Source organism: Patagioenas fasciata, chromosome 8 (genome assembly GCF_037038585.1).
Source record: "Patagioenas fasciata isolate bPatFas1 chromosome 8, bPatFas1.hap1, whole genome shotgun sequence".
Lineage (NCBI taxonomy): Eukaryota > Metazoa > Chordata > Aves > Columbiformes > Columbidae > Patagioenas > Patagioenas fasciata.
The window spans coordinates 35,528,001-35,546,576 of NC_092527.1; the positions used below are offsets into that span (position 1 = coordinate 35,528,001).

Consider the following 18,576-nt stretch of genomic DNA (forward strand, 5'->3'; position numbering starts at 1 on the left):
GGAGAGCAGGAAGGGGATGCAGGGCTCTGCTTGTGTGGGACTCATTGGAGGAGCAGGGCCTGATATTAGGGTTTTCTAAGAATGATCTTCTTCCCTTTGAAGGTAAGTTACCAGTAGTACTAGTGAGACTACACTTAAAAGGCTTTCCCTACTTCACCTCGAAGTAAATGACTGGTCCATTTTCTCCAATGCTTACTTATCAGCTGGTGATTGAGTGATCAAGCAGATCAGGGCTGATAAGCATATATGGCTGATAGCAATGACAAAAATGAGTTTTCAAGCTTAACTATATGATTGAGAAATACAAATTATGTTTTTTTTTTTTTCCTGGATTCTTTTAAATACAATCATTTAATAGCAGTTCTATGAGTAACTTTTCTACTAAATGCTAGAAGAAACTTCACTCTGTAAAAATAGGTTGTTGCAAATCCTTTAAGAATTTCATTTGTTTGCACATATGTTGCAGCTCTAGAGAAAAAAAAGGAGGCGAAAAAAAAAGTTTCTGTTTGTCAAGGTCAGGAAGACAATCTTCAAGAGAAGTTCAGAAGGTATCCTGCTTATGCCAGATCTCCAGGGCAAACAGGAAGAATCCCAAAGGTATTTTCTTGAAACTCTGCTTCTTTAAGGAAATGTTGTTTCTTTTGGATCCAACTTAGTAAATGACTAAATGGCCACTTTCACTTTTAACAGGTCAGGGAAACCCTTAGGTGAATTTCAGGTTCCATTTTTAATTATATTTGAATTTTGTTCTTATCTGTTTTAGATGTTTGTAGTATGGATCACTACTCTTCTTCTCAATGAAGCCAGAGGTGAGACACATAACTGATAAAGCCTATAAACAGTAACAATTACTGTGTGCAGCTTACATCAGAATATCTATGTTTTAGAAAAAGAATGTGCTTTGGAATAGATTTAACACAATTCTTTGTTAGGAACACTGAGTTGCTCCATATCTTTCCCACATTTAACCTATTCCTTTTTAATTCTGTAGATGTTTTTGCAGGTACCTCAGGTAGCAAACAGAATGGGAATTAGAAAGGTATTTTTAGATAGTAACTGATTCTAAAACACATTTTTGGTAGGTACACCACTTGTAATGCCAGCCTAGGCACATACTCTTCACAGCACCATGCAGAGAATGAGAAAATAGTCCTGGTCCAAAACACCTTTTTACTCATAGGAAAGAATAATTCAACAGGGACAGAAAGAGCAGAGAGAAACAAAAATCCACAATCCAAATGATTGCTCGTATCAGAGGAAACACCCCTGTGAAATCACTGCAACACTTGTGGAGTCTCTAGCTACAACTCCACAATTAAATCTTCTCTTTCTCTAGATGTATTTCCAGTATATATCACTTTACCACTGAGTTTCTTAGAGTAATGAATAGAGTAAGTAAGACAGTATGTAAGTCATGATGTATGAACCTGCCACCTATCCTGAGTAAAAACTGTTTCTCATTGTTTTCAGTATATTTTTAATAGCAATAAAACTCATATGGGATTTTGCAATCATTGTGCTATAGTAGTGGGTAAGGCTATTTAACAGCAACACCCATATGTCATATTTTCATCATTACTGTATTAAAGCCACAACAGAAATTGGGAAACTCTAGTCCTTCAGTCACAGAGCACACTTCCTGAGGCTGTGATTTCCTCTAGACTTCCACTCAAATTCCACTTCATTGGTTCCACTAAAATCTCATGGTGATAAAAAAATATGGGAGATATTTAATGTACATTGTGGAGAAACCAGAGGTAGCTGTTTTAGTGTTTTGGTTTTGTTTTAGTCCTTCATGAATCGTTGCACAACAAACAACAATTTAGATAATCCCTGGAGTATTAGTGTGAATTTGAAGGACTGCTCTGGGAGCAAAAGCTGTTTTGTTCCCTGGATCCATAAAGGATCAAGATTTTGTTGTCGTTTTCTGATGGGTAACAATATGAGTCACCAAACTGAGCTCTACCCTACATTTGCAACAGGAGTTGGTCTTGAAGTTTAAGTCCCTGCTACATGCACAAGGCACAGGAGCATAACTGAGCCCTTTAATGAAAAATGAACACAATTGCCATTTTCTCCTTCCCTGGTACAACCAGCTTCTTGTAAAGTGGTGACAGCCTAACCTGCTACATTGCCAGAACACTGACACTTTTCTTTGTGTACTCCAGGAAGGCAAGTTTGCTATGAAAGGCTTGGATGCTTTACAGATATTCCTCCTTGGTCTGGGATCCCAGGGAGACAACTGGCAGGCTTGCCCAGCTCTCCAGAAGATGTGAACACCAGTTTCTTCCTTTTCACTAAAGACAACATCATTAACTATCAAGTAAGAAAATGCTTTGTTCTAATAACTGATGGTATACTACACATTCAACAAATTATACATACAGGTTTTTTTCACCTATGTTTTTGCTCACAAGTCTCCCAGGAAAAGCCCTAGTTTTACATTGCAGACTCCAAGAACAGTCCATTTTAACTTTCTTCTGCCTCATTTATTTTTCCTCCTTTCAGCTTTCTGATGAGCCAAGTATATTTACAACATAGTGATTGCAGACTTCTAACACAAGTCATCTGAGATATTTCAGATATATTTTATATATCAATACCCCCCTTAAATGAACGACCCAAATTCAGTTTCAGGTTTAGCTTTATGAAGCCAAAGGTAGGGAAGACAATAGAAAAAGAAAGCTCAATTTTGGTTCCTGTGTGCCTCCAGATTAAAAACAAGTTTCAGGCCCATATACACAACTCAGGAATGTTGTTCATACATGTGATTATTAGGCCATCTGAACTACAGACCGTTGCCCTTAGAGGCTCTTCTTATGTGGTGGCCAACACTGAGCACTAAGAGCAAGCAGATAGTTAAGTGTGAAGATCAGGAGAGCAAGTATCTGTTTTCACCAGACAAGAAAAGGAAAACAGGATGAAAAATTAAAGGAAACCTTAAAAAGGAAAACTGGAGACTGAAGAAAAAAAATGAAGGAAAAAATGAAACCACACACGGGAAAAGAAGGAAACTACCAAAAGAGAAAGAAATGGGGATTAATATAAAAAAAATTAATAATAAAAGAAACAACCAAATATTAAACAGTTTTTTGAAGAATAGGACTTAGGGAAAATGCAAACTAAAAAGCTAAATAAAAAGACTTGGTAAGATATAGCATAGAGAAAGCCTGGAGGCTTCTCTTACAGAGATCTGAATCCCGTTGTCCCTCATGAAAACACATCAGGTAGAGAAGCACAGAGCCAGCAGACTCTGGAGCTGCATGGAAGAAAAGTAGTAAAAAGGTGCGGTTATCTACAACATCTGCAAGGTATTTGCAGCAAGAGGAAGCTCTGGACTGTGACAGAGAAACAAACAGAAGTAGCTAAAGGGAGCCTGCAGGACTGTATGGGATGAATCAAATGGGAAGACACTGAAGACGCCTGCAGTGAGTCAGCCCTTTCCTCTGAGGACCAGCAAGTACTGGGGAAAGCTGCCAGCAGGATGCTGGAGGTCTTGGAGGTGGCTGGGCTGGGCTCATCCATAGCACAACACAGTTTTGTGGAGCCATGGACTTGTCTGGTGAAAGAAATGACCATCAGAAAGTGTTAACTGGCTTCATTTTTCTTGCTCCTTGGACAAGAAAAATGAAGCCAATTAATATGAGGCGAGGTGTACAATTTGTTGCTGTTGTTGGCTTACATTACATGAAAAAAGTTTATTTTATACATATACATATATATATATATAAGTGGCAGTCACAAACAGAGATGTTCAATGATTTCTCCTGTTTGAGGCACATCAAAACAAGTCCGACATCTCTAGCTGAGAGTACCTATAAGCTTTTAAATTTAATCAGTTTTTCACTGAAGGTGAGACATATGCTAACTAGTGCATGGCATCTCCTTTTAAGCTTATGAAACCACAACAAAGAAATAAGAACCAATCTTTAAAACAACTCAGTATTCAGATTTTTTCAAAAGAAAATAATGCCTCAAAATGCCTCCAGCCTCTGCTGTTGTAAGCTTGGTGGGCTTTCTCATGCTGTCTGGAATATCTTTAGGATAAAATATAAACAAGCTTAATGATGAAGGTCTTATCTTCAAAGAAAAAAGAAAGAAAAACAGGCATAGATTCCAAGTCAACCACATAATACCTTGCAGAAGCTGCTATCTTTCTATCTCTATGGTTGTTTGATAAAATCTTGTATTTACATGGCATGTTGTATCAGTAGATCTTAAAGCATTGTGCAAAGGATACGAATATCATGAGTTCGATTAAGTAGAGGAAGTGAATAATTTGTTGAAGCAACTAATTGATATCCTCCAGCAAGACAGTTTAAGAGTGAGGAACAAGACCCATCTCTTCCGAGTCCAGAATTGTGCCTTAACCACTGGGGCCCTGAATCAAAATGTACACAGGCAGGAGCAGTCACAGTCTTGTTGTGTTGGTTGTTGGTTATTTATTTATTTTTGTTTTTAATACAGAAAATTTCTGCTACAAATCCTTCAACTATCAAAACTACAAATTTCCGACCACACAAGAAAACTCGCTTCATTATACACGGCCACCTTGCTGGACCAGACCTCCCCTGGATAGCAAACATGTGCAGGGTATGGTACAACTACTGTCACTTCACTTGTGTTTGAAATTGCAAATATCCGCTTCCCCCCATTAACTGCCTTAAAATCCCCACATAAAATTTACACCTCTGTTCTCTTGCTAATTCAGGGGAATATAGCACACTTCAGCCTTCTGTTAAATGCCCTTTTGCTGCATTCACCTCCACAGGGAAAGCTATAATGAATTGATTTTTCAATTCCTTGGCAATAATAAAGGGGAAAAAAAAAGTCACTTTTCTCACCTCAGCAGAAGGTCAAAATAAACGCTTCAATTTGAGTGAGGCATTTGATCTAATAAAAACAAAATGCTTTGTTCAGCAGATCATTTTCATTTTATTTAGGCACATTTCAAAAACGTAATTGTTTCAGAATGAAAAAATGTTCCATTGCCAGAAGTCTATCAATAGAATATTTTAGTTAAAATATATGAACTTCGGGGCTGAAAAATTCAAGCACATGAACACAAATTTGTGAATTCTTTCAGATGACCCAGCCATATAAATTTTGACAATATAATAATAAGCTTAGACAATAAAACCGAGGTCACACTGTGCTCTTTTTCTAACTGGCATACTGTCATTAAAATAAGTTGACACCCTAAAGCTGACCAGGGCAGCTGGAATGGAAAACAGACCTGAAGCAGGCTACTGTGTGTCTTGCTACAGCGTTCAAATCACTGCCTCCACTCTGCCTCCTTGTGTTCATTCTTCAGTATTAGTAGGAATTAAGACACTAAAGATATGTCTTTACCAGTCACATTAAAAAAGTGAGTCCTCAGCTACAGCAAAACAAAACTTTCTTTGCATATACCCCACCACAATAGTTATTAAGGCCTGTTTCATTCTGGTTTTGTGTTTTCCACCAGCTGATGCTCCTCACTGAAGATGTGAACTGCATTTTGGCTGACTGGACAGGTGGCTCCAGTGGCTTGTACACCACAGCCGTTAACAACGTCCGCATTGTGGGGGCTGAGCTGGTCTATCTGGTGAACTTTCTTGAGGTAAAAATACCCGTGCAACACGAACGCCAGCACATAGTTTGTACAGCAAAGGCTACGTTCAGGGTAGGCACCTTTAGGTTTGATGTAAGAGAGGCAGGAATAGAGAGGTACTCAACATCACAGCTGAAAAGATCATAAAGTCTCTAATCCTGCACAAATGTAAATACTGACTTTAGTGTCAGACCACAGATACACAGGTCCCTAAAGGGTTACAGGCCACAGTTTCTGAAAGTTTTGCTCATGATGGGCTTTTTACTGGCAAAGACATCAGATTAGAGATTGTCCAGAAAAATTGTTAAAGAGTAGCAATCGAGGGCCAGTATGGTTAAAATATTCCTCTGCAGGTCATGCACACTGCATGCTGCAAGAACAGAGTCACAGCACAGAGAAGTGACTCTCCTGCAGCCACCAGTGTCAGGCTTCCTGCAGCACTCCTGGTGTGGTCCTCCCCATCCTGCAGCACCTGCCTTGTGGGGCATCTCCATGGCAGGACAGCTGCTTGATTCACACAGAGGGTTCGCTGCCAGCAAAGGCACTGAAAACTCTACCACAGACCATTATCCTGACTGGATAGACGGATTCAGGGCTGAGGCACCTTTTGGACAAGAAATCAGCGCAAATGCAGAGGAGCTATGTGCAGAAATTCCTTTTTCCTTCTTTTCTGCCATGAGGGACAATTCCTGACAGAGATTACTCCCTTCTGCAGGCATGAAACAAGAGGGGATGGGATGAGTTTGGACCTGGTCCTCTTTTGGTACAGATCCCACCATCTGCAATGGAAACTTCCCACCTGAGGCACTCCCCTCCATCTCCTGCCATCATGTCCTCTCAGCACAGGGCTATGGTGCAGTTCCACAGGCTTGTATCCCCCAATTAACGCTTGTTTTTGGTTTTGCTTTGTTTTCCTTTCCATACATCTTCACAGAAAGATTACGGCTACTCTCTTGCCAACATTCATTTCATCGGCCATAGTCTTGGAGCACACGCCGCAGGGGAGGCAGGGAGAAGGAAACCCGGCATTGGAAGGATAACAGGTACTGAGGTTATTCCACCTGATGAGACTTCACATTTTTGTGCAGCTTAAGAGACCTGAAGAATCACTGCTGCCTTATAAACACACAGTACAGACTGCAGTGGACTGCTTGGTCACAATTAGCAGTATACAGCTGGCATGACGGCACACAAATGAAGCCATGTCCTGTTACATGCCATGCAATTCACATGTCAACATCCATAGCCCTGAGAAAGGCTCAGCTGGCTTAACTGTCCCAGCTGTGGCTAAATAGAGATCACTTTTCACAGGTCACAAGTCCCAGGGAGCACTTGGTTATGATTTTTAATGATAGAAAAAGAACAGGAACAAAATACTGTATTAGATGCAGAATAACAGACTTGTAAAACATTAGCAACTCATTGTCATATTCGGTTTTAAAAGCCCACTCTAACATGACTTTTCAGCTGTTCAAAAGATTGAAAAATCTGAAATGAAAATTTAAAAACCCTAGATCTAGTATGTCAGGAAGAGACGGTAAATAGCCATGGACACCCTGAGAAGGCAGAAAGCTTTTAGTTGCATAGCTACACAGACACAGCGTCATGACACACTCAGACACCACTTTTTTTAAAGGCTATTTTCTCTTTTCCTTCCCCCTCCAGTCAGTTCTTTTCTCTACACAGACATTGCTTTGACTAAGCTGTGTACACAATAAGAAGTCACAGAAGCCATTCAGAGGAACTGGGGTCAGCACTGTCTTGTTTTAGCCCCAAAAAGAGCTCACTGACACTGCAGCAAAGGGGTAACATTTTTAACCAAACACTTTTGGAAATAAAAATAGATCTTTAGCCAAATAAAAATTCTCAGACAAATCTACAGAGTAGCAAATCATTCACCAACATGCAGAAAAACCCCCAAACTTCTTCTTATAACATTGTTCCCCAAAAGTAAGCCAAAGACACAGCACCCTTTTACTGCCTCAAGCCATCTTTCTGTAAAACCCTGCTTGTTTTGCTGGTTGTCATGGACCACAAAATGGATTTTCATATGTGGAATAAAGATAGAAATGCAATGATATACAATGTACACATACTGCATGTAATGACACACAGTATTGTTTACTCAATCAGACTTATCTCCATTTATTTAGGTTTGGATCCAGCTGGGCCCCTTTTCCAGTATACTCCCACAATGGTTAGGCTGGATCCTTCAGATGCAAAATTTGTTGATATAATTCATACTCACGCTGGTCATCTGTTCTTTGACTTTGGTAAGTTTTCACACAAAGGCTAATGCCAACATAGGGGATGGCTACAGCACGTCAGAGAGTAATCAGCCTCAATTCATTTTACATTTCAGCTCCAGGGATTCTTCAGACCTCTGGCCACCTAGATTTTTACCCAAATGGAGGGAAGAAGATGCCAGGATGCAAGCAGCTTCGTGTACCTCCTGCAACTCGGGACATCAATGACCTTATGAGAGGTAAATGTATTTTAAAGAAGTAATACCTCATTATATGCTACAGTTAGAAATACAGGCCAGGCTAAGGTAAAAGCCTTTTGAATGTATATATTATTTATATAGCTGAGATTTGGAACAGAAAGAGAATGCTCAAAAATAGAAGATTTAAAGCTGCCTGTGAAATACCCTCCAGTTCTTTTATATACTAACCGAGGCAAATTCCAGATGGAAACTTCAGTTAAAGCATACAGACTTGTTCATCACAACCTGTCATAACAACCTGTGCTGACAGACTGACCTCAGTCGGAATTCCGCACATGAAGGACCAGTAAAATTTCATTCAAGGATAATCCAAAAGTTAGTATATTAAAATCTAAGCTTCCCTTGTCCCTAGGAAGACATCAGTCCCGGTATTACTGGGGTTAGACATACTCATCCATGCCATTAACAGCTTTAGTGTCTTCAAAGGGAACAGCACAAGGTTAAAAATGTAGAAGATGATAAAATGACTGCTGCACTGACAGTTCATCTTCTTCAAAGAAAGTGGGGCAGTTAATCAGAATTACCCTGGGATCCAGTACAATGGATCCCCAAAATCCTGTCTTCTGTGCCTAAACTACAGAAATAAGAATATCTGTTATTCACAGCTGAACATTTTGAAATCCCTACCACTAGTCAAGTAATTTTCTTTCAAAGATGCTCTGTCTTAGAACTGGTTGGAGAACTTAATAACAAAGAGGACTGAAAGCTGGCTGTGCACAAAGTCACTTGGAAGCAAAACACTTCCCACTCAGGCTCCATAAAAACGTATTCATTCTGACAAAAAAATAAATCCACAGACATTTCATGTGGCTGTTTGCCATGTTTTGTGGTGAAGAAGCTCAGCTCTGTTGAACATGAGCTGATGGAGTCAGTTGTTCATACAGCTCCCAAAAACCGAGGCCTCAACTCCTGCCTTTTTGTTTAAACCTTCCTTTGTTCATATCTCTTCTGTTTGATAATATTTACATTTATGTAGTGCTTTAGAAATGCTACTTAGTAACTTCTTTCTTCAGCTTCTGATGCAGAAGTGAGAAAAGTATTATGTTCCCATTATATAGATGTTAGGTGAATTTGGAACTAGCATAAAGCAAGCCAACTCTAAAAGCTGAGATTTTTAAAGTTGAAAGCACAGACCCTTCTGAATTAGATTTGAAGAAGGAATTTTAAAGAAAACATACTTAAGAAGCCTTATTGATGGAGATTATTTTCAAGAACAACAGACAGAAATACTTTTCAGAGGTATTTTGCTATACTTTTTTTTTTTTTTAAATAAAGAACAATGCATGCCACCTCGTCAATAACAACTACTCTGTCTTTAAGATGCATATATATGAACAGCAGCTGAAATTCTAATTTCACTATAAACTCTGCCAGCTTCTAATCACTTCAGTCCCTCCAAGACGTCCCTTGTGATTGGGTGAGCCCTGACACACGCTGAAGCAGAGCAAAGCCTATTTTTATAAAACCTACCTTTGGTATATTGTACTTTGATAATGGAGAGACTCCAGAGCCAAAGAAGACAGTACTTGTTACTAGGGACCTGTAAATATAACCGAAATAGCACTTTCTTCTTTCCTGCACTGACTGCTTATAAACTTCACTCTGATGGGAAAAATGTACTTGTTTCAAATATTTCTGTCAAAATCAAGGACACACTGGCAAACATCTTGTGTTTCAGAGCATTTCACAGATTCACCACTGTCAAATGACCACAGATTTTCTAGAGCTTAAAAACACTGAAAGCCACTGAAGTTGAAATAATTACTACAATTATCTTTAATTCTAGAAATGAGTGGAAACTATGGTTTTACAAAATACTATGTTGTGATAATGGTAAGCAAATGAAAACTAATTCATAGTAACTACTATGTGCTTTTCAAACACTGCAGCTATGAATTATTCCAGTATTTGAAATATCCAAGACAAGTTTTCCTAAATCCTCCTCGGTCCTCATACTAAAATAAAAGCAGTTAAGTACACACAGCAGGACAGGAGGCTGAACGAGGTCCACCTTGGTGCATCTCCACATCTGTGAACTTTGGCATGAGCACAGGGCACAAGGAAGAACTTTGCTCTTCCCCATCAAAAAAATATACTTAGCCATAAGTTTTACTACAAAAATCAAATAATTCACACTTAAAACTTTTTTTAAGTCTGAGACTTCACTGTATGTATAAATGCTTTTGAGCAAAAGGACCCACAAGTGTTTTGACATAGTCTTTATGTTAATACGTAGCTTTAATCTTTTCTACTTGGGCTTTTTCCCCAGAATATCGGTCTATTGCATGTGGACATAAAAGAAGTCTCCGCTATTATGCTGAGAGTATTATCACTCCTAATGGATTTGTTGGGTATCACTGCAAAACATATCGAGCTTTTGTATTGGTAAGTTTTGAGTACATATTTATCTGAAGGATTATAGCCCTGCCTTTCTCTTAATATTTTCTGGGACAACTTCTATATGCTAGATCCAGGACACAGGGAGTCTGTGCAGACCCACTGACTGCCCTCATGCAGACCACACTCAAAACCAGGCAAAACGTAAAAGCAGCAAACTCCAAACAAAGAAAATAAGGCAGTAAATATAAACACCAAAAAGCTTTGTGAAGGGAGAGATGAAGAGTTGAGTAAGAGGGTAATGAAAGGCACTGTCTGGGTTCACCTTTTGCATAGGTCAGTAGTGAGGGACACTCAGTCTCCTTGAAGGAATTCCATCTAAAGCTGGTGGAACCCATCATCAAGAGGCCAGCCTCTGGATTTCAGAAATCATAAAACATCATTATAAACAATAAACATCTCTAGAATGCAGGGGAGATATTTCTACAGCACAGAATTGCTCACACAACTCTTGCCATCCTGTCCTGGTGTTTCATGCCTGGCATGACTGGGCTTTTAGTGGACTAATTCTGGCAAAGCAACTGAGGACTGGTCAAGAAGGAAGACAAGTCTGAATTTATTTCCACATACTCCCAAAACGAACAATTACAATACTGCAGATAAGTTGTTAATGTTTGTAGCAATGTTGCCATGTAACTTGGAAGTTTGTAATTCAGGACTTGAAAACCTAAAGCTTGTGTAATTTAGTGATGCAAGGGAAAGTTTTTTTCAATGTCATAACAAACAAGTGATGATGATCATTTAGCCTTTTATTTGCCTGACACCCAAATAGCCCAATCCACAAATGGTTCTTACAGAACCTCCCAAATACCAACATTAATCTAAATATAACAACACTATTTTTTCCAAGTGCAACTAAATCATTTTCAATGAAAATATGCACACTTTTTTTTCTTTTAGTGGATGTGAAAGTCTTTATCTGAATGTTTGCTTTATGTAGATAGATTAATTTCATTAAGGTTCTGCATGGGAATAAAGGCTGAAAAACAGACAGAACACATCCCAAAGTGAGACCCTTAGAAACTTCAGTATTCCTAAGCTTAGATATATTTACTATACAAGTCTGATATCCAGCCAGACCTCCTTGCAAATATGGTTACCCAGCCTCTAACAATTAGCAGACAAATTTTCAATGGTCCTGTGAAAAATGGATATATTACCTGTATTTTATGGATCAGACGGTAAGGTAAAACATACATTAAGATATTTGCTTATGGTCTCTGCAAAAGCGTGAGATATGAGGCCAAATTTCCAACCTGTTTATCTCTGATTTTCAACTGGAAGAAATAAGATGACTGACCATCTCAGCTCCTTTTTTCACCACACTGATAAACAGTGAAGATATGATCTGAGCTCAGAAGCAAGTACCCTTTCAAAAAAAAGTTAAGAAAAAGATTAAAACTCCTAATTTCTTAAAATTTAAGAAGTGAGATTAAAACAGATTACGTCTTTTAACACACACTGTTATTTTTCCCCAGGGCAACTGCTTCCCATGTCCAAAGGAGGGATGCCCACTGATGGGTCATTATGCTGATAGGTTTTCAAATAAAACTGAAAAAGAAGAGCAAAAGATTTATTTGAACACAGGGGCCTGCCCTCCGTATGCTCGTAAGTGCTTCTTTTGGGTGGTGAATTCTGAACTGTCAATGAATTATGTGTGAACAGATATCTTTCACTTCTACAGAGAGCAGCTGGAGCTAATGAGTGGCACTCAGTATAAAATGCAGAGTTTCAGATATGTTAGGGATATGCAGCACAAGAGTTACCTGGGAAAGGCTGAGATAATCAGAGAGACAGATCAGCTGATGCTGACCTCTGACCTAGAGATCCTGTTGTATTTTTTTTTAAATCAGATGACAGCTCAAAAAATTCTATAAAGCTGAAGGTGGAAGGAATGTTGTGCCGAAAGTTCAAAATTCCAAATGAAAAACTTAGATTGTTAATGATGAAAAATTATAAAACTAAATTACTTCAGTGTATTCTTGAAAACGTCATCAAGTTAAAATGGCAGGTAGTAATAAGAAGTGTAGTTTTAATTGTGATTAAGGCAGAAGCAGCCACAGAACTAGGAAAGAAGAAAATTCATATATAAAATATAATCCATTACATGTTAATGAACTGACAGGGCAATAAAGAGAGTGTGTCTTGGAGGTCATTATTCACTAGGCATTAAAGCATGAAAGCAATACCAAGAACAAAAAACCAAAACTTATTTCATATTCTAGGAGAACAAAAATCTAAAAAATTAAGTATAGACAAACTTGTCCTTTCTTAAATCTGAATGAATACTTTCATTTCAATATCTACAAACTGCTGACTTAGACCACTTGTCAAGGAAATTAATGCTACTAGAATCACACAGAACTAGCATTTGTCTTAATAAAGAGTGACATTTTGTTTGCTTATAAGCACATTTGTGCAATCTTTTACCTGAAAGACATTGAAACATATAAGGAGTTTAACCGTTAGTAAAGAAATCTCCTTACAACCATAATCTATTTCTTTTTATTTTCAAAGGCTGGAGAAAAGAGATACATGTCAGAGTATCTGCAACAGAAATTATGAAGGGAAATATTGATGTAGCCTTGACTGGAACTAATGGCATCAGGAAAGAATATAGAATTGACAAGTAAGTTTAACACATCTGTTGAAAAAATGGCCTTATCGTTATCATGTTGAATTTATACACAAGTATTTGTACATGTCTCTTCTTGCTCTATGTGATCTGTGATTTACACTGGTAATAAAAGTAGCTGTTAAGTGGTTGAAGTCACCCATGCTACAAATTGTGGTCAAAATCTGCTTGCTGGTCTCCTGCTCCATATTTTCTTTTCTGAGGATGATGGTTAACATAGTAAAGGGGGCAACAGCAAAAAGTTCTGTGGCTGCTGCTGGGCTCAGACATCTTCTGGTGATCTTCTCTGAGAAGACCAAGAGCTGTGTGATATATGGTCATTTAATCATTCCCTCCTCAAGGGAATATATAAGACAGTTGCAGCTTGTTTATGAACTGTGCTGAAGTGTGGGATTCCTGTCCTCTCAGTCTGGCTTTTTCGAGTAGATGTGAATTCAGATCTCATAAACTGAACCTTGTCAAGATCACAGTTTAAATACTGCAAAACCACCCTCTGCTGTGTTTGACCACAGCCGTTATAGGTTTTTACCTGGGTTACCTTTGGTTGCAAATACACTACTGTAGCGATACACCTGCAGGTAATTTCTATGTTAATGTCACACTGTAATGTGCATTCTGTTATAATGAACCCTGATACCACAGAAGGCAGGAATGTAAACTAGAATTTTCAATTTTCTTCATGGTTGAAAGCAAGCAGAAACACTAAGACAACTTTCTGATGTGCACTTACTTGAAGACAGATCCCATTTACCACCGCCACCTAGGATAAACCCATGGTAATACTAACAAAGGCTGGGCTAACTAAACTAGTGTTATCATCCTGAAAGGCACAGAAGTCTAAGCAACTAAGTCATTTGTATATTTCTATATATTTCTCTGAGTAGCTATCTCCTTCTTAGGTCCCAACAAGCCCATCCATTGGGTTGATAGGGCTGAAAGCATGTAGCAGGATCCAGAATTACCTCCCTGTATAAGCAGGAATTATGTTTTCTCAGCTTTCTTGAGTAAGGTTAATACAGACACTCTGTGGCGTTCACCAACTTGCCTTGCTGGCAACTGCACCACAGAAAAAGAAAAAAGATACGTAGTCCTCGGAACTTCCTCCAGCTCTTCAGGATGAATCACACAGAGATGAGGTTAGCCTCAACACCACCACAGCTTCATGGAAAGCTAAACAATGCAATACTGACTTGGAGGAAGAAATCAACCAAAATGTCAATGAGGCAATCCTTCCCAATCTTAAAAAAAAAAAGGTTAAATGAAAAGTGCATATGTAGACTTGTTATGCGCTTTTTGTTTGGTGGTTTTTGTTGTTGTTGTTGGTTTGGTTTAATCTTCCCTTAATTGTAGCCCATTACAATCTTTGTCCAGAAAAAAACACCACCACCAAAAAATATATTTTATGTACAGAAAACCCCAAAAACCTAAGGTCCAAGGACTTTAGATAAGATTTTGCCACATGGCTTGAATAACTACTCAGCAGAGAGGGGGAACTTGATGTTTCTAGACCCCAGACATGACCCCCTACTGCCTGAGCTGAAAGCCTCAGATCTACATGAGCATCTGCATCAAGAGCCCTCTGCATTTCCGCATTCCCCAAGAAACATATTATCCAAGAACATGTTCTGAGCTAAAATTTAGCCTAACCTCCAAAAAAAAAATTATAACTATAGTTTTCAAAGCTTCAACTCACATAGCATCCCATCACCTCAACTCTCTTTCTGCCTAAACTGTGATATTTTTTTTCCTCATTTGTAGACAACACAGAGTATCATTTCTGTGCTTTTCTTTTGACAGGGGAACTTTCAAACCAGGCAACACATACTTGAACTATATCGATACAGAAATTTCTGGGAATATTTCAAAAGTTGAGTTTCTCTGGAAAAAGCATGTAGGTCACAGAGGCTACATGGGAGCTGAAAAAGTCACAATAGTATCTGGGGAAAATGGAAATGTGTGAGTATGCAATCTAATGCTATTCTGTGGGTCTGGGAAAAAAGAAAAAAAGAATCTTTGCATGCCCCTTAAAGCAAGTGGGTTTAAGTATTAAAAATAAGAGCCTAATCCAAATTTCACAGCAGTACCTGGGTGTTTGGCTGACTCCAGTCACTCCCACCAGCTCAGCACTGCAGCCAGACTTCCTCAAGGAACAGAGATAACAAATCTCAATTTCTAAGGGTGTGTAACCCTGCACTTGCAAGAAAGGTACAAGTTTTTCTTCTAAATTGCAGCACATCAAAAACAACTCCGCATGGTGCAACCGTGCCCTTGCCTTGGCAGGGTGTTTTAGGCTGACTCCAACCTGACCCCATGAACTGGGCACCCGTGGGCATGTGCAGTACATTAGTTACACCCTTCAGGAGCACAGCCCTCACTTTAGTTTTAATCGAAATGAATCCAGGTGATGTGCCCCCACACCACTCTGTCATGTAAACTGTGGTCAGTGGGGAAAATGGAGTGAGAGACTCCCTTCAAAAGCTCACTCCTGGTCCAAATTAAAATGTTAACAGAGTCTGAGCACAAAGGCAAATGTCTTAACATCTAATAATTAGTCACTAACTAGTAATTCTTTAAAAAAAAATTGATAACACATACTTTATGTTCTCAGTCTACTAGAATTCATGCTTTGACCTAACATGAAATAAAAATAGGATTTATATTGATTATCTTGGGCTGCTGCTTAGAAAATGCTCCATTGTACTAAAGAATATTTCCTTAAACTCTCCCTCCCTCGCCAGGTCCATGTTCTGCGGCCGTGGGACCGTGCGGCCAAGCACGTGGCAAACCCTGGAGCTTTGCTGAGGCTTGGAGAGGAACATTATGCTTATCCACTGTGGCAACCCTCAGCATCTGCAAGAGCACAGTTCTTCCACCAGCAACAGGAAACATTTGCCCAGCTCTCTACAAAAGCTCTGCTTCCAAATTGGTCTTATCAGCTTTTATCCATCTAGAGAAGTTACACTTCCGTGAATTCCAGTTACAATGACGGCTAACAAGTATTTTACTAGTAGCACACTCATGCAGTGGGATTATATTTCAAGGGGAAAAATGCTAAAACAGAAAGAAAAAGTTCCAGCCAATTCTCCTTTGAAACATAATTACCTTTAGAGAAGCATCCAAAAAGAAACAACGACAAAGAAGAAAGAAAGAAGAAAAAAATAAAGATAAAAGAAAAAAGGTGGGATACAAAAAAGGGGGACAGACAGCCAAATTCTTTAATAGTGCCTGCTTACTTGTTCACAAAAAAGGACGCTTTGATATTTTCAGGAGCATCTGATTCTGTCAGGAGTCCAAGGAATAATTTTAAAAATAAATATAATCTGAACTTGAACGGCATTGCCTGACATGTTCTTCCTTGTTGAAGATCCCAGTCAAACAGTATTTTAGCAGCACATCCAAAGACTGCATACTGAGTTGTACTGTATACCCTGAGAAACTCCACCACCAAAGTTCACCGTGTATCAAGCAGTACAGGTCACGCACAGGAAAATATTTGACTATTGCCTTTTTCCTGGGGAAGAACTGGTTGATGTGTTCTCTTCAGCTCTGCTGAACACTGGTGATCTGGGATTCTCCCTATACCTGAAACAGGCATCATATTTATCAAAACTATGTTGCACAATTGAGGATGTTCAATTTTCTGGCAGCCTTCAAAGTAACTATTTTCTCTTTAGCAGTGAAGCTGAGTTTTCCAGCTCTGCCTTGCCTTTCTGAAGCCACTGAAGTCACGCCTGAGCTGCATTGTTTGCATTACTATATAGCATTGCTCCTCCCAAATTTGGCAGCTTTTTGATTATACTGATTAATAAAAACAGACTACTAAAAGTTATCAGCATCAGCAAAAATAAGATAAGGCTGGTTTTGTTTCGGTACAAGCTCCACAAAAAAATCCTTTCAGTTTTAATTGCCCACTGTGCGCTAAGATATACAGCTAATTTTTAAGTCTAATGTGAAGCTTATCATTTGACCTCAGAAACCCTGTGTGCGAATCACGTTGGGCAATTCCGTTCTGTCCCATCCTAACAACTTGCTATTCTAGAATACTTCCAGTGAGGTTTACCACAAGGTTCTAATGAGATGCATTACACAAGGCTAAATGCGAGTGATGAACAGGTGTGTTTCAAATTACGCAGCAATAATTTAGAGATGTCAGAATCCAGTCACCTCTTATGAAGTTTGCCAGAGAAGCTTGCTTGGGAGGTTTGCAGCAAAGTTGACAAATCAGCTCTCTAACTCCTCAGACTCACCGCTTCGGTACCCTCAGCAACTCCACCCATGCAAAATAGGATCCAGAAACCATCTGGAGCAGGGAACTCATCCTCCTCTACCCCTTCAGGAAACTCCTTTGGCAAGACCCCATTCTTGAGTGTGCAGGGATTCCTCTGTTCTGTGCTACACAGGCGAAGTACAAACAACCCCCCAGGTACTTCTACACGTTTAAGAAATATCTGTATCTCATAATTATATCATTTAAATATCCTCCGTAAATCAGGCATGGCTCTCTGCCCCAGAGTTGCACAAATAAAGGAGACTCAGGGAGGGGGAAAGGAAGAGTTATTTTCCCTTTCTTACAGTCAGGAACTGAGACAAAAGAATTGTAAATATTTTTCCTCAGGGTCAGGAAAAAGCGTTCAGCAGAGCCAGGCCCTGGGTTGGATCATCGGATTTGATGACATGAGACAGCAGTGTGAGCGGTGCAATCCAGGCCATAGCTTCTCACAAGACAGACGCAATGTCCTGTTGAACTCGAAACTTCTTTAAAGCCCATCTCCTCCTGCCTCCATACTTAGTGTGCCACTTCTGGAATTCTAAATATTAATTTGATTTTTAATGAATAATAAATCATATTATTACTTAAAAAAATGCAAGCTTTTGTTTTGTTTAATTTTAACCTATTGATTTCAACAGCATTCTGACAAAACATTGCAGCTCATATGGGCTGATGACCTCTGCTACAAAAGTGGTCCAGCTCATTAGATCACTTAAAAATATCCATTTTTGCACTCAGTCACTTCAGCTAAAAATAAAAGATTGCACTAATTTCTTCCCCTTGTATATGGCAAAAATGCAAACCAGGACAACACTGTTTCTTGAGTTAATTTTCATTCTTTGGTATAGTAAACATCAGCACTGCAGTTCTATGCTAATGCATCTGTAGACAGTGAGACATTTACTTTTAAGAGCTCAAGGTGAAAAACAGCACCACCACCACCACCACACAGACCACATTGACAGCAGCTCCCTGTTGCTGGTGGCAAATAATCTTCCTCCTGTTTCCTTCTGTGTTTAAAAATAAAAATTAATATTTGTATGAAACCTTTGGATACTATCACTTTGTATTAATGGTGCCAGTCCAAACACTGTGAGGGTTTGATATTTCACAAGACAATCTGCCTTTGACCAAAACTGGAACAGGTAATTCTTTTGTATCTTCACAACAAGGTA

The 18,576-nt window shown here is 39.0% G+C and overlaps 1 protein-coding gene across 1 annotated transcript; it reads left to right on the forward strand.

Annotated features, from left to right (window-relative positions):
- Window positions 1–546: 546 nt before the first annotated feature.
- On the forward strand, window positions 547–16,082 carry LOC136104550 (pancreatic lipase-related protein 2-like). The gene is made up of 13 exons (XM_065843611.1): window positions 547–597; window positions 764–809; window positions 2,169–2,323; window positions 4,468–4,593; window positions 5,468–5,602; window positions 6,528–6,636; window positions 7,747–7,866; window positions 7,956–8,078; window positions 10,369–10,484; window positions 11,975–12,104; window positions 13,014–13,125; window positions 14,929–15,085; window positions 15,870–16,082. Exons 2-13 carry the CDS (start codon window positions 764–766, stop codon window positions 16,080–16,082), a joined length of 1,542 nt encoding a protein of 513 aa, XP_065699683.1. The 5' UTR covers window positions 547–597.
- Window positions 16,083–18,576: the final 2,494 nt, after the last annotated feature.